Below are 26,253 nucleotides of genomic sequence, written 5' to 3' on the forward strand. Positions count from 1 at the left end.
GGATCTCATAAATATTGATTCGAATATGAATCCGATCAAGATGTTGTATATCCAAATCTGATACGATCCAATTAATTTAAAAAATCATAAATTATTAAAAAGAAAAGAAAATAGAATAGTTGAAATAAAGAAAAACAAAAAATATTGTATTTTTCAACTATTTTTACTATATAAGAAGTTTACAAAAAAAAATAATAAATGACTATTAACAATGAATTGCAGTAAAAAAGGATTCACTGATGGTTATAATTATTTTTTCCCTGAAACTTAGGCGAAAATAGACAAAAAAAACCATAAACGAACAATGTTAAATTTAATTGAGAATAATTACATTCAATTAACTTAATAAACAATAACTTATTAACAACCAGTTAACTTGGGGCCCGTTTGGTTTGGTTCTTGGGATCAGGAGTCTGAAATCTGAATAGGAATAGACCATTGCAATTGCAATTATTTGGTTGGGCAGAATGGGAATGGTCATTCCCTCTCCGTTGGGAATAAATCCCATTCCAACTGATTCCAATTTTAATTTCGACCATAAACCAAATGGACCCTAAATACATGTACCTAAGTACCAATTTGCCTCTGCTGATAGCCTGATATACAAAGGCGTACCGATATTTTCAACCTTGGATACAAAGTCTGATATACTGACAACATTATATAATTTACAATTTCTTCCATTAATTTTTTCCCAAGGCAAATAATATAACTTTTACATTACCCTTCTTTTCAATCCCACATCTGGGTATAAGGCTTTGTCGTGTATGGCACGGACCGTCGGACCCTACTAGTAAAACTCGAAATGATTTTTATAAGTGAATGTGAATTTGAATCATGAGAATGCTTAAGCCAGCTAACATGTACAGTGTGGGAACCTAGAAAACAGCCTTAAGCTGTTTTTTTCTCCAAACTGCCAAAGTTTTTCGCTGTTATTTAACCACATGGTCCACATCTTACTCCCAACAGTCAATTATGTATTATGTTTAAACTACCAAAAGATTAGCTCTGGAAACTAAAAACAAAATAACTTTAATAATTCTTTGCCATTAGGCTGAGTTCAATGAAAAAAATCAGTAGGATAAAAATATATTGAATAGACTACGTTACGTATCCACACTCCCTCAACATTAGCATTCGGCCACACAAAGGACAAAACGTACTGTGGCCAAATCAAAAGGGGATAATAGGTTCCTGCAATCTGCTATACAATTTTGCATAGCCACGGCGGGTTTGGCAGAGCCATTCCCAGGAAGTAGAACGATACTAGATTTTGTGAATCACCTTCTAAACAAATGGCCGAGAGACCTAATTCCTTAGCAAATTGCAATTCATTGAAAAAAAAGCCCAAAGCTTCAACCTCTCCTCGGGTTAGAACAGAAACTAATTGCTCTCCCCATGACAAAATGAACGCCCTTCTGAATGAGAAGCCATCGTCATCGACGCCGACAGACCTAACTCCTTAGCAGATAGCAATTTATTGAAAAAAAAGCCCAAAGCTTCAGCCTCGCCTCATGGAACAGAAACCAATTGCCCACCCCATGATAACAAACGACCATAAGCATCAATTATAACTAATACCAGCTCTAGCCCCTCCTGGAAGAGAAGCACCCATCGAAGTTGGTTTTCAAGATGCTGTTGGCTGGTTTCCTCCAAATGGAATCATTGTGATGATCTGGAGTGACCCTGTGGATGCCAATACCAAGTGAGTAAGCGATGATGCTAAAACTAAACAGAAATGATAATAGGTTCACGTTGCTTCTATCAAAAAAACCTCTATGTTTACAACATTTGCCTTTGGAGTTTCCCAGTTGAGACGTTTTAACATTACATTAGAGAAGCTTCATCTTATAAGTATTACCTACAAAAAAAATATATATTCTCTTATGAAATTGTAATATACATACTAATGGAGAACAATGGGCAGTATGACAAGGGATAACCTAATCCAAAGTGAAGAATTTTTAGGCTTAAAATACAACAGTTTCTTTTTTTGGAGAAAACTGATCCTTTTTAATTGCTTTAAATACCTTGTTTTCTGGGTGCAACAACAGATCAGCTATAATCCTCATGCGCAAGTATGGAATATGATCCTATACAATATATAATATACAAACCAAACAAAATGGACTTCATTAGGAAATAAGGCATTAAAAAAAGAAAGAAAGTTATAGAAACTCAATTTTCAATTACCTGCGCAAAGGACTTCATTAGTCGTCCATCCCAATACTCCATATAACATATCATGAATATACCACAATCATAACTGTTACAATAACAACCACCATTTAAACATCTGCATCTGATCTGTTATGGATACTAAAAATGTCAAAGCTAATACTAAAGACGTCAATTATTAAATCAATTACTTGGTTTTTTGAATAGGAAGTTCAGGAAGTAGCACAGGCCATTCTGTAATCCCCATGGGTCTTCCACTCAAGCTACTCATTATTTCATTACAAGCTTCTTTCTGGAAGTTAAACATAATCATTGATTAGCACATGGCAACAGGTGATGACAAGAACAATTAAAACAATATTTACTGCAATACAAACCATTCTAGACATATAATTAAGCTCTACAGTGAATCCAGACATTGGTAAACTGTTAAGAACTTCCACCCTCTTGTCTCTTAGATTTATGACATATACGAACCAGTGGGAATCAACACAAAGGGGGATGAATAACTGTTTGCAAAACATTATAGTTAGTTGTACTTCCAAATTAATTTACCCATTATGTGTGTTATCGAAGACATACCAATTCACATTGCAACAAATCATATTTAAGTATACTTGGTTGATAAAAAGCTTTCAACTCCTCAAGACTTGGGGGTTCCTCTATTAGAATCTTTTCCTGTATTCACAATTAGGAACTTGGTAGATAAGAGATGGTAGGTCATCTTAGTGAATTAGTGTATGTATAAATTGAAATCTTACCGCAAAATATGTGGGAAAGTAATGGCGTTTTACCAAACCATTAACAAACTGTTCATGCACGAGTACATCCACCACACAATTCACAACCTACATGAGAAACAAATCTTTGTATTTTAACTCCTTGTAATAGAGATTAATATACAATGTGAAACACCATAGTGTGTCTTGATAACTTACAGCACTAGAAACCCACTTGCCATCTCTCATGCAAAGAAGCTCCGACCTCGTTAGGTGAGACTTCCATAGAATTACCAAATTTTCACTATATAAAAGGATATTGTTATATAGAGTAATTAATGTTATATGTGAATAAAAATAATAACAACAACAACAACAATGCATCTGCTTACTCAAGTGGTCCAACAGGGTTAAATAAAGCATATATAATTGCTTTTTTCTCCAACTCGGTAAAAGAAGGAAAATCTAAAGCATGTGGAAACACCACGTCTGTCTGCAAATAAGAAAAGGCATAGTTACTACAAAGTTGAGAAAGCCTTTGAAAACAAAGATTTATTTCAGGTTAAAAGAAAAAAAAAAGGCACAAAGTATTAGTGCCACAAAATGCATAATGATCTTTATATTTCATTCCCGACCATAAGTGCAACATTTTAGAGATCAAGTTGCAATATCTACATCTCAAGGTGCATCTTGTGAAAATGGTAACGGAAAACATGTTTCTGTACCAGAGTTTTTATTAATATATTATTAGGAAGTCCATAAAGAGACAAGGATTTTAATTAGAAAAAGAAAATAAATTGATTTACATGAAAACTTTGGTATTAGTCTTGTCCATAAACTAGGATTCTGATATAGCGTTACAAGCAAGGTTTTAAAAACCGACCCGGAAACGGAACTTTTGTGGCCACCGGTTTCCAGGACAGTGGTTCAACCATCCGGGTCGAACGGTTTGGACACTTTGATTATTAGGACAAATATTATTACCTATTCTTAGACTTTTAGTCTTGTATGAGAAAAGAGAGGTTGGTTGTTGGCTGAGCAAAACAAAAGAAAGAAGAAAAGAAGGAAAGAAAGAAAGAAAGAAAGGAAGAAGAGAAAGGAAAAAAAGGAAAGCAAGGGGAGAAAGGAAAGAAAAAGAAGGAAGAGGAGGAGGATTCAACGTTCACCAGCACAACGACGGCGAGGCGGGGGCAACAGAAACATCTCTCTCTGCCGTATCTGGGATCTAGCGATCTCAGATCTTAGATTGTTCCTGTCTCGGTTTCTCCCCTCTCTAATCTCCTTGCAACTTTATTAAACTGCGAATCTGTCAGGGTCGACGGTTCAACCGCCCGGGTCAATGGTCCTCTGACCAAGTCAACAGTTTTTTGGTCCAGGAACAGGTTAAGGGTGAAATGGAACCGGTTGCCTGGATGGTTTTTGGGCCGAACAGTCCAACCGTCCGGGTCAATGACAGTTCAAAAACACTGGTTAGAAGATTTCAGGCACCCAAGCCTATCCAGAAACATGTTAACTGTACCTAAGACACAATCTCTTGAGGAAATAAAAAATAAAAGAAATGAATCATGAAAACATGTCAATTATTCTTGTAAAATATAGGATTAAGATTATTTTCAGACTTTAACCATCAGTTGAAGATAATAAAATCAAGTAAACTTACCAAAGATAGAGTAAATCATCCTATAATGCATTATAATTTACCAAAATGATCACATACTGAATAGGGTGAACAGACTACTGCATAGACTTTTTTGGAAAATGATTGGGTATCATCTCAAAGCTACATTACCTCTAAATCTTAAAATTCTCATATTTAAGAATGTAAATCTACCATTGTTCAATGTAATGTAATTAATAGATTTTAAAGCATCAAATCTAAAATTTATTACTAGTTGAATTTATAGATCATTCAGGGGAATTCGGTCATGCCAAATGAATGATAAATTTTATTACTATTTCTTAGATTCTTATGTTGGGGACTTGGGGTAGGGGTGAAAGTTTTGTGAGGCTGGGTTTTCATATTAGGGCTGAATTGAAGCTCAGGCTGCAAAAGATAAACCCAAACTCATTTTAAGTTGGGCATTGGTTGACTCATCGGGTAAGATACCTTAACTTGAGCAACATGCATACATGCTAACATGAATTGTGATAGCAGTTGGGCTATTTTCTTGTTATTGAGAGGTCTATAGTTGGAAATTCCTCAAGCTTAACAGTTTGACATTTTGAGGCTTTCTAGCAGAAATTTGGAAAACCAACCTCATAAAAACCTAACTCAACCTGGGCTGCGTTACCACCTACTAATGCATATATAGCTAATGTCAGTGGCTCAAATTCATTCCTAGGTTTCATACTCGATTCCTAGGGTTAGGCTAGGGTTGGCCTTAAGCATGTCAATGTCCATTCAAGTTGCATCGCTTTGTATGTAGGAGAATAACTGCCAAGATCAATTACATACCTGAAAATTGATCGCCTCTTCGGTGTGGTCCATGTTTGCTTCAGGCATTCCAAAAGATCTTTTAATTTGGTGTGACAGCAAAGTGAACCCCTGGAGCATTTCTGACTTGCATTCCTTCAATTGTGTGCTTGTTAATTGCTCCAGCTTCTTCATTTTCAGCTCAACGGCTTCAAGATGTTGCAATGGTTGCAGTTGAGCCTCGATACTTCTTACCCTTTCGAGAATCTAATGATAAGATACTTATCAGGTCTTATATATGCTAACCATGTATAAGAAGGTACTATTTAAAAATGCAATGTTTAAAGAAAGAACATGATTAAAAAGCCAAGGATTTTTGGGTATGATAAAAGCAAAGTTTGATATTGAATATATAGAGTAATCATAAAATCATTATACACAGTTATCCAATCTCCATATCAATCAGTACTATTGTTGTAAAAATACATTGGATTATAACCCCATTGATTGATAAGAGACATCAACAATAAAATAGAGACATTAATCCATGGTTATTAATTATTTTTTGGAAGATTTTGGACCCAAAGTGGCTGAACTGAATTGCTTATTACTTTATCTCTTATTGAAAAACATAGTATGTAATGAAATATTTAGATGTATAGTTTTTTGATAAACATGCTAATTTTATTAATAAGAGAAAAAGGTGTACAGTCATCCTAAGAGGAGGCACGAGATGTTACCTCCCCTTAGGAATGAGGATATAAACACACTCTTGACAGAAATACACTTATAAAGTAGACCAGAACAATTCACCCCTTGAAGCCCCTTGTTTAGACAAAGAATCAGCCATAGCATTTGCTGATCTGCTAACCCAATGGAAGCTTACTGTCATGTTTCTTGTCAGCCACTTAACTTTCTTGAAAAGATCCCTGTAACCCCAGAAAACCATATCAGGATCTGACAACCAACCTACAACCACCTTAAGAGTCCCCCCCAACTATCAAGTGCTCCACTCCAAGTTGGTTTGCAGCCTGTATTCCTTGAACTGTAGCCAATATCTCAGCCCTTGTAGAGTCACCAACTTCCACTGATCCAGAGTATAGGGATAAGATGTTATTTGCTATCATTATCTCTCAAAACCCCTCCTATGCCTGAGGGCCCTGGATTACCTTCAAAGTTCAGCTTAACCATTCCCTCTGGAGGAGGTTTCCATTCAGCTTTTACACTATTCTTTTTGGAGGTTGTGGAGGCCACCTCTGCCCAGCTTTTCCAGAGATCATCAAAGGAATAATTCATAAAAAGATCTGAAGTTTTCACCCAAAAAATTCTTCTTGTCAAGATGCACTCCGATACTTCGGCTAGGCTTTTTTCCTTTTCTTGGAAAATTTGGCATTCCTCTCCTCCCAAATGGTCCACAAGATAGCTGTTCTTACGCACTTCCACAATAATTTCCCTCTCTTTGTTGGCCACTGAAAGGTAGTCGGATCAAAAAGCAAATTGGGCAAGTTCCACCTGCACCCAAACATCATGAAAACCCAATTCCAAATATGCAGGAAAAGCACAAGAACAAAATCCCACCTAGCCAAATGGTCCTTTTTCTCTTCAATTGGCTCCCATAAAAAATCCCTCATCAATTTTTCTATCCATTTTGCTTGCTTGTTAAGTATCCTAAAGACTGAAAAAAAAATAGATTGGTAGGCTGGCAAGTGTTGCCCTGATTAAAGTTGCTCTACCCCCTAAAGAAATGTAATTCTTCCAAATTGCCAACCTTTTTTTCAAATTTTTCCACCACGGAGTTCCAAAAACAGCTTTCCTTTGAATTAGCACCTAGGGGAAGTCCTAAATAGGTCAAAGGCCACTTAGACCAAGTACAATCTAAATAGGCAGCTATCGATTCCATCACCTCCCCAATTAGGTTTATCCCTACCACACAACTTTTCTCAAAATTGATTTTTAAGTTAGAGGCACTTTCAAAAAGAATTATTAGATTTTTCAAATTTCTCACCTTCATCAAGTCAAAACCCTCACAAAAAATTATGATGTCATATGCAAACTGAAGGTATGTTACTGGAATTCAATCTCTATCTATTCTCCATCCTCTTATTGACCCAGCCCTGTCCGCTTATGATAATAGTTTGCTAGGAAAGATTCATTGACAAGCCCATTAACTAGAATTGAGTAATAGCAAGAGGTAAGGAAACCATTGATCCCATTGCACCATCTATCCTCAAAACCACACTTTCTTAGCACCTCCAACAAGAAGCTCCAATCCACTAGATCATAGGCCTTTTCAAGATCAAATTTACAGACAAAGCCTTTATTACCCGATCTTCTCCATCTCCTCCACACACTCATTTGCAATTAAGATTTGATCTATTATTTCTCTCCCCTGTACAAAGGCACCTTGGGCTTAACCGATAATAGAGGGAAGCACCTTTTTGATCCTCTGTGATAGGACCTTGGCCATGATCTTGTAAATGCTAGTCACCAAACTAATAGGTCTAAAACCTTTTGGATGTTTAGCCTCTTTTTCTTTGGAATCAGAGCTAGGAAAGTAGCATTAACTCCATGACTTATAACAGCCTTATCCTCAAACTCTCCAAAAACCTTAAACAAGTCTTCTTTAATTATGTTCCAACAATCTTGAGAAAATTTCTTGCCTAACCTCCTCCTCAAATTTTCTTTCTAGCCAACCTTTGTACTCTTCAAAAAGTCTCGGCAAACTCACTTCTCCCAACTCCTCTCTAATGCCAAATGGCCTCCTAAAAATTGATTTGAAATGAATCACAAAACAATTGGTTATCTCTTCTTGAAACTCAAAGACCGAACCATCTACTTCAAGTTTAGACATTAGATTTTTCCTCCTTCCATTGGCTAATTCATGGTTTCAAATGTTGCGACATTTCGCTAATGTCGCCCGACATATGTTGGTGTCGAGGCTCACCGACATGAAAATGGATGGTAATATAAAAATTACATTATTTCGGTCGACATTTCCTATATTTTAGAAATGTCAACCAAATCGGTCCAAAAAACAAAAAGAAAGAAAAAAAAAAAAAAAAAAAAAAAAAAAAAAAAAACAGTTTTCCTATTATGTTGACGGGCATGTTGACTAACGTACAGCAAGAGGAAAGAAGGGTTTCAGAGAAGAAGGGGTTTCATAGAGAATCATCGCACACCCATTGAAGCTTAACAAAGAAACAAGAGGAAAGAAGGGTTTCATAGAAGAAGGTGTTTTTTGTTTACAACTTTACGTACCTGGAGGCTGGAACAAAGCTTGGTTTTGGATTTGAATCAGCAACCAATTGGAGACTTGGAGGCTGAATCGCTGGAGCAAGTGAGCAACAGCCAACCAAAAATTGAGGCTTTTCATCTCAGCCATTCTCGAATCTCAGGTAAGAGTTAGCAAACCATCTTCCAGATTTTTTAGGAGGAAAAAAAAGAAAAAAAAAAAAAACTTGAGGTGAAGTCGTGAAGAAGATTTTTCCATTGGAAGCCTAGAACTTGAAGCATGAAATCTGATCTTCTTTTTCATGCCTTCAAGTTTCTGGCTTTCTGCAGCTGTGAAGGACAGAAGGTTTAAGTGCGTTGCAGAGCTGCAGCTAGATGAGCCTCTCAGATTTACTCCCTCTTTCCAGTGTAATCCTTAATGTTAGATTATCTCCTGTTAAGTAGCTTAAAAGTTTTACTATTATGTGTGATAGTCTACGAAATGTCCATAGACCGTCACAACAGATATATTCTGGTGTTCTACAGTAGATGAAGGTCTACCGTAATATTGTAGATCTTCAAAAAAGATAACAAATGAAATGTTAATTTAATAATATAATATATTAGTATATTATATTAATATAAATAATTCCATTAACATATGCTGTATTACATTATGTTATATTTAAAATTTAATATAAATTATTCTATTAATAATTTATATTTAATATTTCAAAAAAAATATATTTATAAAAAAGAACTAAAAAAATAAAAAAAGAATAAATCAATTACTTTATAATATAAAACATAAAATATTTTTCAAGTAATAAAATATTAACTACTTAGTATTTTTAAAATATTTATTAAAAATCAGAAAATGTTTATTAAATTTTATATTAAATCATAATTTATTATAATTTTAGTAATAAAAATCAGAATAAATTCATTAAGTTTTATAAGAAATCAGAATTTATTAGAATCTTAATACTAAAAAAAGGAGAATCAGTTTATTAAATTTATAATAAAGCATAATGTATTATAACTTTAATATTTAAAAACAACAGAATAAATGTATTTTTATTTACTAGTGTGAAATAAATATATTAGAATTTATAATAAATCAGAATTAAAAATAAGAAAAAATCAGATAACCTTGTAAAAACATCAAAATGCATAACAAATCAGTATATAAGTTAAAACTTATTATAATAAAACAGTATATTATTTAAATACATAAACAATTTAGGTGTTAATTGTTTACTTTTGAAGTCTATAGTACAACTTCGTCATTTACTAATTTATTATTGATCCTTAGTTTCTTAGCTTTATATAATGGTTGGGAATAAGATAATAGTCTAGAAATATGTATTAATGCTTCTTTTATCATTTTACAAAATATCATTGCATATTTCCACATATTTCATAATATTTCCACAATGTCTCTAATTTTTACAATATTTCTCCTCGATATTTCTGACATACGTCCTATATTTTGGTAAGTGACATTTTTGTCGACATCGACATTTTAAACCTTGGGCTAATTCATGAAAAAATTTAGTGTTGCCATCACCTTTCTTGATTCATTTACATCTGGATTTTTGCCTCCATGAAATTTCTTCACGCTAAATGACCTCTTCTAAATCTCTCTTCAACTTCCACCTCAACTCTCTTCCTACAAATTCATTATTCTTTGGGACTCCTTCACATCCAGTTCCTCTATTTGAACCATCAAACAAGATTTCACTTCATCTATTCTCCCAAAATGATCCCTATTCCATTCTTTTAATTTTTTATCTTAGGCTTCTCATTTTTTTCTGAAAGTTCACCCCACTTATTTCTACCCTCCACCATTCCTTAGGGGTGCAACTTGGGTGGGCACAACCCGAGCCCAAACAGGCCCAACTTAAAATTTTACACGTGTTGGGCTTGGATTTTTAGTCCTCAAGCCTAGGAAGTCGTGTTTTTTTATTTTTTGGGTCAAGCCCGAGCCTAGCCCTTAGGTAGCCCAAGCCCAGCCCAACTATATGTAAATTTTCCATACATATTTACATGTACATAAATATATGTATACATATTTGCATAAATATACATATATGTATAATTTTAGAATGGGTTCATTGACCAACCCAAGCCCGGCCCAGGCTCAAACCCAACCCAAGTGCATCAAATTACAAAGCGGGCCGGGCTCGGGATGGGAAAATAGGGCTTGACCTCGGGCCCAGTCCGAGCTCAGACCTTAAGCCCAAATTTTACGGTCGAGCCCGGGTGAAACATAAACCCAACCCGACCTGCTCGACTTGCACCCCTACCATTCCTTAATGTTCTTCAAAAAACCAGGTGTGTCGACCACATGTTTTCAAATCTGAATGATCAGGGTCCATACCTACAAGGTTCCTGTCCTAGATCAATGAGAACATGATCCGAAGTGGCTCTAGGCAGAGCTCTGGAAATCAAATCTCTCTAGTCTCCAATGACATTCCCAACTTTCATTAAAGAGGAACCTATCTAACTTTGAGCAAGTTGGAATTTCCTAGAAATTGAACCAAGTGTATTGAGCTTGCAAGAGAGAGTGTTCCTTTAATTCATAGCTATTAATGAAATTATTGAACTTTCCTTATACGGGTTTTGATAGCTTGTCAGGGATTGTTTGATTCATTGGTAAAGCGAATTACATTGAAGTCCCCCCCAAACACCAAGGATCATCCCACAATCCTTGAATCCCAAAAGTTCTTCTTATTACTTGGTCCATACACATTCGTTAGTACCCATGTGAAGCCATCATCCACCACTCAAACTTTAGAGACACTATGAAATTTCCTATTAATTCCTCCACTACATCTTCTCTCCAAAAAGTGACAATACCCCCCAAGGCCCCCCATGAAGGTGTAGAGACCCAACTAAAGTTCTCTAGATTTCCAAACACTTCTAGCCCATCTTCTATCAAGTTCAACTAATTTGGTCTCTTGCAACATTACAATATACGGCCTTTCCTTTCTAAGAAGATCCTTAATTAGTCTTCTCTTCCTTGCACTGCAAAAACCCCTCATGTTCCAACTAATGATTTTCATAGGAACATGGAATTTGGAAGCTGCCTCAAGCTACAAGCCCCCATTTATGGATCTTCCTTCTCTCCCCTCTTCCACTAAATTCTAAGTCTCCCTCTATGTCAGAAATCAATCTCTCCACCTCTGTTCTTTTCTTCTTCCTTTGGCTTTTTATTAAACCAAAATCACTTGCATTCACTCTTGAAGTTTTTGAGATCTCCACATTTTCTGGGTTTTCTTCCAAAGATTCTTCGACAAGCACTCCTTGACGAGAACACAAATTTGTCCCCAAATTCTCTCCAATTCCTCCTGCAATTTTCCAAAAGCCAAATCTCCTTCCACATTTTTGCACCCTTCAACCACATTTTGTACTACCCTTCTAGTAGATTGTGTCTCTGGGTTTCCCTCCAACAGTTCCTCTTTCTTCTTATACTCCTCAAGATAAACACATATTTGATCCCAAATATTCTCCAACTCCTCCTGATTATCAACCCAAAATTCCATTGATCCATAAGGAGCTTACAACCTACTTAATGACTAATCCACTAAATTACAGAAATAAGCCATTCAGTTGAGCTGCCTCAGCTGTTACAAAACGGCCTTGGCATAACTCTGGTACTACTAATGTAACCTAGAGTGCATACTTTCTCGATAAGAAAATTAACTAGAAAGAGTTAAAAATATAGGAATTCAATGAAAAGCTTGTACCACATGGAATGAGGCCCCTTCAAATTTAGATTCTTTTTTGTTCCCATGCACAGTAGGGGTAGATTGGCACTGAAGTAATTCTTCAACATTGTCTTGCATTTCAAATTCTTGCTCTTTCTTCTTTCCATCCTGAATAGAAAATCATAATTAATTACAAGAATACTGTAATGTATGGGAAATTTTAAAGGACTTAATAAAACTAAGAGCAATGTATAGGATGAACTTCAAAGTTATTACTATTTTGTTCCTAGCATGATGCTTAAGCTGCTACAGTTCCCACATTGTGTAACTGCATATTGCAAATGCTTTGGACAAGATAGCATTGATAACTCTGAACTACACAGAAAATTCAGGCTTTATATTTACTTTTCTGCAATTCTTGGAAGAGTTATCACGACTATTCACAATCTGTATATGTTCAGATGCAGCAGGTTGTTGTTGTTGCTGTTGTTGTTTCTTTAGCTTATTTTCTCCAAGATCACGCCTGAGCAGGTCTTTAACTTCAGGAGGAACATTTGGGCAGCCTTTTGCATCCTTGCTAGTATGTGCTAGATGTAACTTTATTCGATATACCCCATTAGCACGGTATCTTCTTCCACAAAAATTACACTCAAGTAGCATTATTCCACTTTTTCTGCATTTGCTTATTTCAGTACAGTATTTCCAACTAATGTCTTCTCTCTCACGATACCTCTTTTTATACATAGAACTGGATGAAGCATCTAATTCAGTGTTTGGCATCTATTGAGAAAAAATGAAACATCAGTGAGAATTTTAATACTAATGAATAGGAAATTAATTAATAGATCAAATTAATGATTTTATCAAACTAGAAGGTACAAAGATTAGATTGTAATTAATACAGGAAATACAGATGAGATCTGACACAATTGTGTCATAGACCTTGTGAACTGATAACAATTACTAAGATATCAGGATGTTTTATTAGGGGTGCAAATCGAGCACCTGACTTGAAAATTTTACATAGGATTGAGCCTAGACCTTTGGGCTGGGCTTGCCTAGGTCCCAGGTGTAGCACTTTCAAAAGGTGTCTGCCTAGTGTGCCTTGTGCTTCAGCCCAGGTGCTCACCTTTTTTAATTAATATTGTGTTTAATAATTTTAACATTTTGGTTTTTTTTTTAATTCTTCGGCACTTTTTTGAATTTTTTGTCATTTTTGTGCCTTGCTTCAAAAAGGTGTGCACCTTGCCTTGCCTCGGGATCAAAATGGCCCTTGCAATTCTAAAATACCCCTTCAGCTGTAATCAAACATCCCTATCATGACATTATGTCATTGACAAAATTCCAGTACTACTAATGTAACCTAGAGTGCATATTCCCTACGAGAAAATTGACAAGAAAGAGTTAACAATCATTTTAGGAATTCAATGAAAAACCTGTACTACATGGCATTCTTCAGTTCTGTCTGGCATTTCAAATTGCTCTTTCTTCCTGCCATCCTGAAAAGAAAATCATAATTAATTACAAGAGTAACATGTACCATATGCAAAAGTTAGGAATTGATAAAACCAAGAACAATAGGAAGGATATTGAACTTCAAAGTTGATTCAACTTTTGTTCCTAGCTTGAAGTTTAAGTTGATACAGTTCACACATTGTGCAACTACATACTGCAAATGCTTTGGCAAGATGTCATTGATAACTCTGGAACTACACAAAGAAATTTCGAGCTTTATATGTACTTCTCTGCTGTTTTCAGTAGAATTATCACAACTATCTGTAACCTGTATATGCTCGGAGGCAGTAGGTTGTTGTCCCTTCTTTTGAGCATTTTCTCCAAGATCACGCTTCATCAGCTCTTCAACTTGAGGAGGAACATTTGGGCAAGCCCTTGCAGCCCAGCCAATTCTTGCTAAGTGTACCTTTATCTGATGTATCCCAGAACCACCATTGTATCTTCTTCCACAATAGTCACATACAAGCACACTTCCACGTCTTCCAATTTTTCCATCTTGCACTATAGTACAGTGCTTCCATCCAATATCATGAGGCATCTTTTTATTCGTAGAACTGGATTAAGCAATGTAGTCCAGCATTTGGCATCCCAACTATTGAGAAACATGAAGGTAATGTCTGAGATTTTTTTTTTTTATAAAAGGTAATGTCTGAGAATTTTTAATATTAATGAATAGGAAATTAATTAATAGATTAAATTAATTATTTTATCAAAATAGAAAGGTATAAAGATTAGAATGTATATAATACAAGAAATACAGACGAGATCTGACACAAACACAATTGTGTCAAAGTCCTAGTGAACGGATAACAAAGTATGCAGATACAAAAAATTCTACAGGTTTTATTAGTGTTGTTGTTGTACAACCAAACAATGTGGGCTTGTGTCTATTTAGTCCCTTTTATGTTTTATTTCATTTATATGGGTCTGTGCTTATTATGTACTCAGTTTTCTTGCTGCTGCCCCTTTCTGCATTCTCCTGTTCTTCTTCCTCTTCTTCTTTTCTCTTAAAACTACACTTGACTGTTCCTGCCAACAGTCAAGTGGTCCTATTTTACTGTTGGGAAGCTTTGGAAAAAAAAAAAAAACTAGATCTGCTTGTCGTTTACTGAAGCTCCTTTTAGGGTATTTCCTTGGAAAAGGTCCAGGGAAACCAAGAACAGGTTCTGCTATGCCTGACTAGGGCAAGATAAGCATTGAGTAGTCATTGGACTACTAGAGTGGCCTGTAAAAGGCAGGTCTAGCTACTGGACTGTTAGCAGGAACAGTTCAGGAGAATTTTATAGATCACACAAGTGGGAGATTCAAGTTTCTGTACAGGTTGTTGTTTAACCAAAAGAGAGCACTGGGTTTTGGCTTGTTTCTCTTGCTTCTAGAGTTGAGTTTTCTGCGGGTTTGTGAAGAAGCACAGCTACTTGCTCCATTTTCTTCCCAAGTTGCTTAGTTTCTAAGAGTTGAAATGTCCTCCAACACAAGTAAAGTGACCTTAAATGAGACTAGATCAGGTGAAGGTTTCTACGACATGGAGAACCCTAGCTTTCCCAGCCTTCAAATTACACTTACAAATGTTAAGTTGGATAAATACAACTTCAAGGAATGGTCTATTTCACCAAAACTTCACATTATGAGCAGCGAAATGCTGGGATATATCAATGGACAGGTCAAAGAACCTAGACTGGAGGAACCTACATATAGGAGTTGGTGTAGGGAAAAAGGCACTTATCATGTCATGAATGCCATTTTCCATGACACCTAAGATTGCTAGGATAGTTCAGCACTATCCTACTGCACAAAAGATTTACAAAAAATTATCTAACAAATATGGACAGAGAAAGAACAATGCAAGGGTTTATAGGTTGACTCAAGATATTGCAGCTTTGAATCAAGGGAATATATCAGTTGTAACCTATTTTGCTACTCTTGAAGGACTTCGGAAGGAGCTTGATTATCATCCAACTGTAGACTAGAAAAGCTCCGAGGACAAGAAGATGTATCATAAATAGATTCAAGAGGGGAGGGTGTTCAAGTGCCTTGCTGGCCTTTACTCTTCATATGATAGCATTCAGTCGCAAATTTTGGGAAGAGATGAACTATCTGACCTGCAACATGTGCTTTACTTGATTAGAGATGAGGATATTAGGAGGAAGGAAATAAGGATGGATATTCCCTCACAACAAAACGAACACTTTACCCTTGTTCAGCCACTCAAAAAGGGAGGAAAAGAGGGGATAAGAAAAACCTAGTGTAATCACTATGGGAGAAAAACACACTAGATGTATGTCAAATTTCGTATCCCCGTCTAAAATCAGTAGCTTTAAGGCAGGATAAGAAGCCAAATAAAGGTCATAGATCCTCTGAGCATGTGGCAAGTTTGAATGTAGCTGAGGGATAGTGAAAGAATGCAAGTGCTGGTGCTACTTCTTGTTTGGGACAGAATACTACGACAATTAACTTCCCTGAATTCACAGCCAAAGAGGTAGATGTCCTCAAAATCGAGCTACAGCTCGATTGAAACAATCTTCAATTGCTTCCTCATCCTTTGCCAAGATAGGTATTGCTTTTGCCCTTAGTGCTATTCAATCTATGCTTCGGTCTTAGTCATTGGCTCGGGAGCTTCTGAACACATGATCAACAACTCTTCTTCTTTTTCATCCTATCATCTTGTTTTAGTTCAAGATAGAGTGAGGATTGCAAATGGTTTTTTCCATAATCTCTGGAAAAGGAGATATTTACTTTGGGAAAAACCTCTCACTCGAGTCCGCCTTGCATGCTCCAAATTTTATTACCAACTTACTTTTTGTCTCTAGAATTACCAAAACTTTGGATTGTATTGTGACTTTCTTCCCACCCATTGTGTTTTCCAAAACTGGATGATGAAGCAGATGATTGGGAGTAATGAAGCTAGGGGTCACTACTACTTTTATGAAGACATTAGTTCTGCTCTTCAAGCATCAAATAATTGTAGCAGTGAGTGCAAGGAGTCTAGTACTATAGTTTATCTCTAGCATGCCAAATTGGGCCATTTGTCTCTTCCATTGTCAAGGGTCTTGTTACCATGTTAGTTTGAAAGTTGTTTGTTGAGTCTTTTTTGCAATGTGTGTCAATTATCTAAGCATTGTAAGACAAATTATCCAAGTTTTAATGATGAAGTCACTTCTCTTTTTGATTTAGTTTATTCTAATGTACGGGTCCTTCACCCATTATCTCCATGGATGAATAGTGCTACTTTATTAGCTTTAATGATCATTTTTTATCGAAAATGGTAACTTTATTAATATAAAATTAAGTACAAATGTCAACCCCTAAGCAGGTGTTGAGTCCCAAAAATCTTTATTACAAAAATGCCCAGAGCATACTCTCACTCACAGTCCATTGGAAGCAAGAACCAATCTCCCTTATGGGTTTGATCTCCTTGTCCATTTGAAGCACGCACCAATCTTACTTGTTGTATTGAGGATTTCCCTTATGGGTTGTCTATAAATCCAGGCTCCCGACTTACCTGACTACAGCCAATCAATCAACAATTTAGAGTCTCCCTCTATCTCAATTTGGTGTAGCCCCAATTGTTTGGCTTATCTTACACCTTAAAGAAAGGCCATCACCTCTGCTCTCAACGAGTCCCCCACACCTTTTGCGCCCGAAAAGATAGCCACAATTAGCCATTTTCATCTTTGAATACTCCCGTTATACCTGAAGGGCCTAGGTTACCTCTAGAACTCCCGTCAAAGTTCAGTTTCACTCTTTGTTGTGTTGGTGGGGACCACAATTCCTACACAGTTGGTTTTATGGAAATTGTAGATACCACCACCACCACTCCCCAATTCCTATAAATGTCCTCAATTAAGAAGTCTTTAAACAAATCCAAAGTTTTAAACCATTGAATAGTAATAATGGTTATTCTTTCTACAATTTCCTCCTTGGACTTCTCCACTCCTTTAAAGATTCTATTGTTTCTTTCTTCCCAAACTGACCATAGGATAGTTGCTCCTATGGCTCTCCACATTAATCTACCACGTCTCTTCAATTGCCTAAAAAGGCTTGGGTCAAAAAGGCTTCCCACGTCTGGGGGAGGTGTCCACCTGCAACCAAAGATAGAAGAGAACCAGGTCCAAATAAAGCACATGAATGGATAAGAAATGAATAGGTGTAATCGTCTCACCAGAACCCAAGCAGAGGCTACAAACATGGGATGACAGGCAAAATTTTGGTCTTTTCTTTGCAACATATCTAGAGTATTGATTTTTTGGAGAACCACCTCCCAACAAAAACCCATGTTTTTGGAGGTACAAGCCAACACCAAACCTCCATTTAAGGAAAGCTCCTTCCAGGGTTTGTTGACTGAATGAGGGCATCAAAGAAAGAGGAACAAGTGAATACACCAGATGGGGAAGGTTTCTAAATGCTACTGTCCAAATAAGATTAATCCAGATAGGTTGACCCTAAAAGGGTAACTAATTCATCCACCGTTGCCATTTCCAACTCCCTTAGACTTCTCTTCAGACCTAGGTCCCAAGAATTATCAATAAAAACTAAAGATGTCACCCTTCTTTTACTTTCTAACAGTGAAGAAATAGTAGGGAACCTCTCCAACCCAAACATCTCCCCAAAACAACACTTTGTTTCCTGTACAAGCATCAAATTTAAAGTAAGGAAGGATGGAAGACAATATACCTTGAATAGCTTTCTTCAGAGAGAGCATCGGGAAGCCCCCTAAGGTCAACTCCTACATCCCAACCATTGTCTACCAATCCATGAATGCTAATAATCACTCTATGCCAAAAGTCTATCATGTCCCAATGGCAATCTTCATAACCGTTTCCCCAAAACAACACTTTGTTTCCTGCATAGGCATCAAATTTAAAGTAAGGAAGGATGGAAGGCAATGTACCATGAATAGCTTTTCAGGGAGAGCATCGGGAAGCCCTAGGGTCGGCACTTGCATCCCAACCATTGTCTACCAATCCATGAATGCTAACAATCACTCTATGCCAAAGTCTATCCTGTTCCAACGACAATCTCCATAGTTGTTTCCTCAATAATGTGGTGTTTCTTAGTCTAATATTTCTTATTCCTAGGCCTCCATCTCTACTTCTAGAAACCACCTCCCACTTCACTAGGTGATCGTTTTTGGTTCTCCTAGTTCCCAAAGGAAGTCCCTCATAATCTTTTATAGTTGGTTTACCACTTTCACCGATATCCTAAAGGTAGACAGGAAATCCACGGGTAAGTTGGTCAATGTTGACTTTATTAGGGTTATCCTACCTACCAAAGAAATGTAGTTTCTCTTCCAATTTGCAAGTCTCTTTGTAATTCTCTCAATCACTGGATACCAGAAGCTATCTGTATTTGGATTTCCTCCCAATGGTAGTCCCAAATATTGCAATGGCCAATCCCCTACTTTACACCTAATAGTCCAACTAGCAAATATACCTCTTCACTCCCTAAATTTACTCCTACCACACAACTCTAGCCCCAATTAATTTTAACGTTGGAGATTCTCCCAAATTTATGTACTATCCCTTTTAGGTTCATAAGTTCTTCTACTTTCCCCTCACAAAACAAGATAAATCATCTGCAAATTGTAAATGTGTAACCACCACTTCCTCCCTTCCAACTCTCCAGCCTCTAAATATATTGTTAGCATATGCCCTTATGATCAATTCACTCAGCACATCAGCTACCAAAGTAAATAGGAAGGGGGAAAGAGGATCTCATTGTCTAAGGCCCCTTTTGGAAAGAAAATAAAAAAGAATCTTTCTACTCCATTTCTAGAATTGAGAAGTGACATGAAGAAATGCAGCCCTTCACCCATTTACACCATCTTGCTCCGAAACCCCCAAACTTAAGAATGTCCAATAGAAACTCCCAGTCAACCATGTCATAAGCCTTTTCTAAATCCAACTTACAAACCATCCCTTTTGCTTCTCCCCTCTTCTAAACTCTACATATTCATTGGCAATGAGAACTTAATCCATTATTTGTCTCCCAAAAACAAAGGCCCCTTGATTTGGAGAAATCATCGAGGGAAGTACATATTTTATTCTTAGGGCCAAAACCTTGGAAATGATTTTGAACATTCTTCCTATCAAACTTATGGGCCTAAAGCCCTTTGGCTGGATTGCATCCACTTTCTTTGGTATTATAGCAATGAAAGTTGCATTTGCACCTGAGTTAAATCTGTAACTCAGTCAAGAAGACAATCTTGATAGAATGCCATTGGTATTAAATTTGCACCTTCATCAGGCCACCCCTAATTATCTCACAACAATCTTGATAGAATGCCATCGTAAAACCATCAGGTTCCAAGACTTTAGACCTCTCCGTCAAGAAGACTGCATTTTTCACTTCCTGAACCTCAAATCTTTTTTTCCAAGGAATCCAACAACTCTCTATTTCCAGCCCTCCATTCCAGGCCATCCAGATCTTCTCTTGAAATCTTCAAGCCCTCATAGAGTGTTTTGAAATGGTTCACAAAGGATTAAGCCATTGACATCTAGATTTTTGTCTACAAGTAACCTCCTCTTGTCTTAATATGTCTTCCAGATCCTTTTTCAACCCCTGCCTCTCTTTCCTATCTTCTGAACTCAAAATTCTCTCAGCTTCCTCACCATCCAGTTCCTCTATCTTACAGAGGATTTCCTGTTTTCTTTCTTCAGTCTTTCCAAAATCTCTTTATTCCAAACCTTAATTCTTGATTTCAACCATTGTAGTTTCTTATAAAATCTATTACACTTCCATCTAAACTCCACGTGAGCTTCCTCCCACCACTCCTTCACCTTTGGAAAGAAATCAGGGTGTTGTAGCCACATATTTTCAAATCTGAAAGGGCAAGGGCCACTTCCCCCCCCCCCACCCTCTCTTGGGCCAGACTTATTGGGCAATGGTCTGAAACAAGTCTTGATAGTGTTGAGACTATGAATCCCCACCATTCCACTTCCTAATCAGTTGTGAAAAAAAATTTGTCTAACTTACAGCAAATGGGGACCTCTTGAAAATAAGACCAAGTATAACTTTCCCTTTGAATAGGTAAGTCCCGCAACTCAAAGGTCTCTAAGAAGAGGTTAAACTTCCTCATACACATTGTAATCTGGTGGTTTGGGTTGTTTGATTCAGTCAAAAATCTTATGACATTAAAATCTCCCCCCAAACACCAGGGACTCTCCCATAAACCTCTCACTGCTGCTAATTCCTCCCAAAGTCCCTCCCTTTCCTTATAAGAGGTGGGCCCATACACATTAGTTAAAACCCATTCCCAACCATCCACCCTCCTCTTCAACTTTATGGACACTGAATACTTCCCAATTAACTCCTCTAGTACACTCCAACTCTGCATTTTTCCACAAAGTTATAACTCCCCTTGATGCTCCCCAAGATTGTGTGTATTCCCAACTTATATCTCTAGCTGACCATATACTTTTCACCCATTTCCTATCTAACTCAAACAGCTTAGATTCTTGAATCAACACAATGTCTGGTTTTTCTCTTCTCAACAGATCCCTAATCACTCCTCTTTTTCTTGACCCTCTTACAAGGTGTACTTGGATATATTTGATGAAAGAATGAGATGAAGTACCTGAAATCACTATGGTCTTACCGATTCCCATAAAAATATCACCGTCTTCTGCAAGATGATTGAGACTGAGTTAAAGAAGATTAAACCATTTTGTTTAAACAATGCAGTCGAATTTTTATTAGCAACATAGAAATAATTTTATTAATAAATTATAGAATTCTTTCTCAAAAAAAAGGGTACAAATGAAGTTGTGTAGGTGAAAACCCTTTACAATAGTAAACCCCCACTTTATTACAATTGAACCCAATACATTTGTTGTTTATGAACAACCTACTATTTACAATGTTCCAAAGAAGTTTTGGTCTCGTGCAATGCTTATAGCATCTTATTTGATTAACACAATGTCTTCCAGGGTATTGGGTATGAAAACCCCTATTTTGGTCCTTCATTCAGAATTTCAAATCAACTTATGTTCTCCTTACCTCCAAAGATCTTTGGTTGTGTGTGCTTTATACATGTAAAGGATCCTAAAAGAACAAAGTTGGATCCCAAGGCAATTTGTGGAGTGTTTCTAAGTTACTCTCCTATACAAAAGCGGTACAAGTGTTGCCTTTTGTAAGACAATCTTTTTTTGAACCTCCCTAAAATTCTCTTCAGAGGGAGATTAGAGAGGTTGAAGAGACTTCATCTAAGGTTAATCTATTTGTTTCCATTCCTATTCCCCTCTTCCATCTATCCCCTCTATTCCCTCTTGCACAAATGCACCCTCTTCTTCTACTTCTTGTCCAGATGAAACTCCTAGCACACTTGAGGCAACTGCTCCAGCTATTGATGCGAGATAGCTAAGTGTTTATTGAAGAAAGAGGAAGAGAGACCTACTAGCAGATGACTGTAACTGCTTGGATGCTTTCAAATCCAACCAAGGTACTATTCCTCCTACTTCTCCCATTAGTTCTAATTTGGAACCTATTGCTTTATGGAGACATATTCGATCATGGACTATTCATCCTATAAATAAGTTTGTTTCCTATACTCATCTATCTCTTGCCTATTACTCATTTGTTCATGCCTTGTTTTCTGTCTTAATTCCTTCCAACATTGATTATATATGTTGATGATATGCTAGTTACAAATAATTATCCAAAGGAAATTTAGAAGTTGAAATATTTTAGCCTTGGAATTTGAGATTAAGGATTTGGGACCTCTAAGACATTTCTTGGGAATAGAGGTAACTAGATCCAACGAAAGGATCTACATTTTCTGAAGGAAGTATGCCTTCGACTTACTAAAGAAGACGGAAATTAGGGATAAGACCTGCTGATACTCCTATAAAACAAAATCATGCTTTGCAAGAAAGTGATGAGGAGCTTTACCCTAACAAAGAAAGGCATCAACAACTTGTTGGCAAACATTTATATTTATCCCACGCTAGACCTAACATTGCTTATAAGGTTCACATGGTTGGCCAATTTATGCATTCTCCTCAAGTTTCTCATATGAAGGCATTATAAAGAATTTTTAGATATTTAAAGACCTGTCCAGGAAAGGGATTGCTTTTTAAGAAACATGATAAAATTGAGGTGGAAGCATATATTGATGCCGATTAGGCAAGATCTATTGGAGACAAGAAGTCTACATCTAGATACTGCACCTTTGTAGGTTGATAAGGTCCAGCCAGCCTAGGAGACCCGGGTGTGCCACATCATCAGCCCCAAGCCAATGGTGGTCGAAGGCTCAAAGCCACCTCTCAAGCACGTCTACACTAGGAGGTCACGACAGATGAGTTAGTTATGATATTAATAAATACATCTGATTCTAATCATGTGCCTTTGATGTAAGAGCCTCTTATATACCAGCCTGAATAATGAAATGGGGAGTTCAGTTACCCCTGTGGTGAGCAGTTCTCACCAACCAGATCCTCGAAAATGGATGAAAGAGTGGAAAAGATGGAAGGGGAGTTACACAAGTTCATTGGGGAACTCAAGGAGATTAAAGAAGCCTTGACCGCAGTGGCTAGCCAGCGTGAACGGATGAACTCTACAACAACTTGAGATACAAATGAAGGCTTAAGCCAGGGGAGCAGTTGGAAGTAGGGGGGAAATCCATACGACCATACCGCACGGCCAAAATCGATTTTCTTCTCTTCTCCAGTGAAGACCTAGTCTCATGGATTTTCGGAGCAGAACGATTCTTTGAATATAATGAGATTCGTGGCCAACAGAGGGTTGCAGTGGCTTCTGGGCATATGGAGGGGGAAGTCATACTCTAGTATCAATGGTATCAATGGACCAATCCTCATCTCACTTGGTCCAATTTCTTAGAAGCCTTGTGTGCCAGATTTGGACCATCAGGTTATGAAGATTTTGATGAAGCTCTTTCAAAGCTTAGACAAACAGGCTCTATTCAGGAATATCAAAACGAGTTCGAGAAGCTGGCTTCTTGAGTATATGGGAGGCCTGAGAAGTCATTGGTAGGATGTTTTGTTGGAGGACTCCAGGAGGGCATCTTGATCGAAGTGAAAGCTCTTCTACCGGCAACTTTTATCGCTATGGCTAGCCTAGCCCACCTCCATGAAGAATGGTTGAATAGAAGAGGAGGCTGCAATGAAATCCAAAGCCTCTCCTCAAAACACCTCCACTTCGACCTAACCAGAACATGAGTAAGCCCAAAACCAATGGACCTCTGCTTCCTTTGAAGAAGCTCAATTGGACAGAAATGCAGTCTCGCAGGGAACGAGGCCTCTGCTATAACTGTGACGAGAAATTTTCCCCAGGTCACAAATGCAAGAACAGAAATTATTCTTGCTTCAGATGGAGGACAACGACGAGGATTCCAATCAAGAGTGGCCAGAATAAGTTGAGATAGAGGAACGAGATGAGGCTCTAGAAATATCCCTCCAAAGCTTTAACAGGCTGACCGACACCGAAAACAATGAGGGTAGAAGGTAAGCTCAAGAACCACTTTGTTTCAATTCTAATAGATAGTGTCAGTACTTTGAATTTTATTACCGAGTTGCTGGGTCGGCAATTGGGGCTTCTGGTTCAACCCATTGAGACATTTCCAATGCATGTGGCCAATGGAAATTACATGACCTGTAATGGGCTCTGCAATGGGGTTGACCTTAGGATACAGGGAAATCAGTTTAAGGTGGATCTCCACCCTCTGGAATTCCGGAGAACCAACATAGTTCTTGATATACAGTGGTTGAATGATTTGGGACCAGTCATTCATGATTGGGCCAGACTATCCATGCACTTCACTCGAAATGGACAGACATATTGCCTTACAGGTCGTGGCCCAACTTCCCCAAAACATGAGTTAACCAATCCATCATGAAATACTGTCAAATACATGGATCTGCTGGTGTTGATGTATATGGCCCCAGATTGGGAGGGGGTTGAACTTCTTGGACCCAAGACACAACCACCTGTCTCCCAAGTAAAAGGGGACCTCAAACGGCTATTGAGTGTCATGACATTTTTGAAGAACTTAAGGCCCTCCCCAGTTCTAGCCCATATTCTGCTCCCATCCTCATTAAGAAGAAGGATGGAACTTGAAGATTTTGTGTTGACTATAGAGCCAACCGTATTACTGTTAAAGACAGATTTCCCATTCCAGTGATTTTTTTATCAGTAACGACAGAATTTATTAAGAATAAGAAACTTTAATTACGCAAGAGGGGGGAGCTAAACTTTCTCAACTCCCCATTGGAGCAAAACAAAGGATACAAAATTATAAATGAGCCCAGAAGAAAGATCCCCTATTCACCCCTTGCTTGGCTAACCCATCAGCAAGTGAGTTAGCAGTTCTCTTTACCCAACTGTATTTCACCTCAATGTCCCTAGTCAGCCACTTAAACTTTTTTCTTTTCATTGTCATAGTTCCAGATACCAAAGTTATCTTCCTTTAGCCATCTCACCACCACCTCTAAGTCATCTTCAAAAACCACTTTTCTTAGGTTCAACTCCCTTGCTCTTTGGGCACCTTCAAGAGCTGCAAGGATCTCAGCCCTAGGAGAGTCTCCTTCTCCAATAAGGCCTGAGAACATGGCTATAATAAGCCCTTCCTCATTCCTAAGCATTCCCCCTATACCAGAGAGCGCTGGGTTCCTTAAACTACTGCCATCAAAATTCAGCTTTATGAATCCAGGGGGGAGAGAGGTCCAAGAGGGAGAAGAAACCTTACTAACCTGGGCGGAATTAGCTATTTCTAACCAATTTTTCAACAAGTAGGTGACTGGGTTTACCTCAAGCTACAGCCTTATCACCAGAGTTCCTTAGGAAGAAGAGCTTGGATGAAATTCTCCCTCAGGTATTTCAGCCCTTTTTGCATTATTGAGAGGGTAGGAGCTGTAGCCTACCGTCTGCAACTGCCTGCTACCTCTCAGATACACCCTGTTTTCAACATATCACTATTTAAAAAGGACCTCCCACCGGCAACTACAGCAAGCCCAGCTCTCCCTGAATTCACCGAGGAAGGCCCACCACAGGTTGAGCCCCATAAAATACTTGATCAGCATTGGGTACATACCAGAAACACCCTGATCAGAGAAGTGCTAGTGCAGTGGACCCATTTACCAGCAGAGGAAGCAACTTGGGAGATCTACACCTCTCAAGCAGCAGTTCGCCAACATAAACCTCGAGGACAAGGTTTTTTCTGAGGAGGGGGGAATTGATAAGGCCCAGCTGGCCCAGGAGCGCCACGTAACCAGCCCCAAGCTGATGATGATTACACCTGATTCTTTTTTTTTATCAATATGATTACACCTGATTCTCAGGAGACCCAGGTGCGCCATGTCATCAGCCCCAAGCTGATGACGATTACACCTGATTCTCACCATGTGCCTTCGATGTAAGAGCCCTCTAAATACCAGCCTGAATAATGAAATGGGGAGTTCAGTTGCTCTCTCTCTCTCTCTCTCTCTCTCTCTTGGAGAACTGTAGTAAGTAGATCAAGTGCTAAAGTTGAGTACAAGGGCTATGGCTCATGAAG

The 26,253-nt window shown here is 37.7% G+C and overlaps 1 protein-coding gene across 15 annotated transcripts in view; it reads right to left on the reverse strand.

Annotated features, from left to right (window-relative positions):
• Positions 1-1,009: 1,009 nt before the first annotated feature.
• LOC104611442 (putative ubiquitin-like-specific protease 1B) overlaps positions 1,010-26,253 on the reverse strand; it is a 33,141-nt gene continuing 7,897 nt past the window's right edge. For 3 of the 15 annotated variants that reach the window (XM_088899950.1, XM_088899951.1, XM_088899952.1), the window contains 13 exons: positions 13,670-13,732; positions 12,639-13,013; positions 12,273-12,401; positions 5,353-5,577; positions 3,290-3,390; positions 3,117-3,201; positions 2,940-3,026; positions 2,761-2,856; positions 2,556-2,687; positions 2,370-2,470; positions 2,194-2,266; positions 2,031-2,093; positions 1,010-1,686 (listed from right to left, as the gene is read on the reverse strand). In XM_088899950.1, the coding sequence (XP_088756076.1) occupies positions 1,663-1,686; positions 2,031-2,093; positions 2,194-2,266; positions 2,370-2,470; positions 2,556-2,687; positions 2,761-2,856; positions 2,940-3,026; positions 3,117-3,201; positions 3,290-3,390; positions 5,353-5,577; positions 12,273-12,401; positions 12,639-13,013; positions 13,670-13,705 (1,527 nt within the window). In that variant the 5' untranslated portion in view covers positions 13,706-13,732 and the 3' untranslated portion in view covers positions 1,010-1,662. Of the gene's footprint in view, positions 1,687-1,774; positions 1,862-2,030; positions 2,094-2,193; positions 2,267-2,369; positions 2,471-2,555; positions 2,688-2,760; positions 2,857-2,939; positions 3,027-3,116; positions 3,202-3,289; positions 3,391-5,352; positions 5,578-12,272; positions 12,402-12,638; positions 13,014-13,669; positions 13,733-14,016; positions 14,341-21,321; positions 21,370-26,253 lie in introns of all 15 variants that reach the window. The other 12 variants (XM_088899956.1, XM_088899957.1, XR_016083613.1 and 9 more) reach the window with 11 other exon arrangements.

The sequence above is a fragment of the Nelumbo nucifera genome, chromosome 3 (assembly GCF_055504915.1).
Source record: "Nelumbo nucifera cultivar China Antique chromosome 3, China Antique-T2T, whole genome shotgun sequence".
In the NCBI taxonomy this organism is placed as follows: domain Eukaryota; kingdom Viridiplantae; phylum Streptophyta; class Magnoliopsida; order Proteales; family Nelumbonaceae; genus Nelumbo; species Nelumbo nucifera.